This window comes from Oryza sativa, chromosome 5 (genome assembly GCF_034140825.1).
Source record: "Oryza sativa Japonica Group chromosome 5, ASM3414082v1".
NCBI classification, from domain to species: domain Eukaryota; kingdom Viridiplantae; phylum Streptophyta; class Magnoliopsida; order Poales; family Poaceae; genus Oryza; species Oryza sativa.
This window is the reverse complement of record NC_089039.1, coordinates 21,751,016-21,752,692: the sequence shown is the minus strand read 5'-3', so window position 1 is coordinate 21,752,692 and position 1,677 is coordinate 21,751,016. Positions and strand designations below refer to the sequence as shown.

Below are 1,677 nucleotides of genomic sequence, written 5' to 3'. Positions count from 1 at the left end.
CGTGCCCTCTCACTTCCATTTCAACACGGATGAATTACCAGCATGGATGAATGAATGGATATATTGACGTATATATACGAGTCTATGTCATCAGTAATAATGTTCGCATGACTCTTCCCATCCGATTTCGCAATCCAATTAATACATTAAAATCCTCAACCACAGGAAAGAGAAGGAGCTAGCTGTGTGAAGTGTGTAGTGTGTCATAGTGTGCTTACTTTAAAACCAAAATGGGGAATCAATCAAGCAGCTGTTTGCTAGCTAGCATCGGAATACAGTGTGCGAGGAGTGTAGTGATGAGAGAGCTAATTAAGCTCCCTAGTCGTAGCAAGCAAGGATGTAAATGCGAGCTGCTGCTGCTCATCGATCGGGCAATAAAGAAAACCATCACCTCCACCTCAACGCCGGCCCTAGCGATCGATCGATCGAGCGATGCAAAGCGCCTCGGCCTCGGCCTCGTTATATAACACAAACTGGAGCTGCACCACCACCCCACAAAAACCCAGGCACGCACAAAGCCCACCTCGCGCGCGCGTGCTTGCAGAGTTGCAGTGCGTGTGCTAGCTGCAAGAGAGCTAGCTAGCTTAGCTTGGGTGCAATATGAGCAGGAACAATGGTGGAAAGGGGGGGAAGCTGCAGGAGGCGCGGGTGAACCTGCCGTCGACGCGCGGGAGAGGGGGGACGTCGTCGGGGGTGGTGGGAGGGAGCAGCTCGCCGAGGAGGCTGTCGTCGTCGTCGTCGTCGACGGCGTCGCCGCCGAGCTCGTGCGTGTCGTCGGAGGGGAGCCCGGAAGCGGGCGGCGGCGGCGGCGGCGGGGGGTCGTCCGGGATGATCCTGGCCGGGTGCCCCCGGTGCATGATGTACGTGATGCTGTCGCGGGAGGACCCCAAGTGCCCCAAGTGCCACAGCACCGTGCTCCTCGACTTCAACGACGCCGCCGCCGCCGCCGACCCGCGCCAGGTCGGCGCCGGCAAGAGCAAGGGCAAGCATCGCGGCTGACACAACCCCTCTCACCTCGAGCGCGTACGTGCATGACGTCGCCGCCGGCCGGAGCCGAGCTAGCTGACCTGGCCGCCGTGGTCGCCATGACGCTCTAGCTAATCAATTATTCCAAATTAAAGCTTAGACCTTATCTCCAGTACTCCAATCGTCGCCGAGCTAGCTTCTACTGCATGCGTCTTCGTGTTCTTTCTTCTCTTATCTGTGTGTGTGTGTGTGTGACAGTGTGAGTTGATCAAAAAACGGAATTATCACGTAGACCTGTTCTTCCATGGATCAATTGGGTGGTGCCAATGGAACGGGTCTAGGTAATAATTTCGCGTGCGTTTAATTACTGCGTTGTCGTCGTGGTGATAGTGTTGTAGTAGTAGTAGCGTGCAGCGTGCTGTACGTACGTACACATGTCCTGGTGACTGAAAGTGATCGTCGATGATGATTTTAAGATCTGTACGGGGGCAGTACTACTGCTACGGATTAAGATTTTGTCTCTCGGGGGATTTCGCGCGGAACGTAATGCCCCCCTGTCCTTCGGCGTCAGGCGGAAACATGCAGGCTTGACGCGCACGGTGTAAATTCGGTTCAGTGGAACAGAGCGCGGTCGGTGCAATACTACTGCAGATGCACCGTTCATTTGTTCTTGAGATTTAATCCGGTCAAAAAACAAATATCTCAAGGGTA

General features: G+C 54.7%; 1 protein-coding gene across 1 annotated transcript; it reads left to right on the top strand.

Moving 5' to 3' along the window:
• The first annotated feature begins 494 nt into the window (after positions 1 to 494).
• Positions 495 to 1,477, top strand: LOC9272510 (protein GL2-INTERACTING REPRESSOR 2). The gene has a single exon (XM_026025406.2). The coding sequence runs from the start codon at positions 601 to 603 to the stop codon at positions 997 to 999; it is 399 nt and encodes a 132-aa protein (XP_025881191.1). The 5' UTR covers positions 495 to 600; the 3' UTR covers positions 1,000 to 1,477.
• The last annotated feature ends 200 nt before the right edge of the window (positions 1,478 to 1,677 follow it).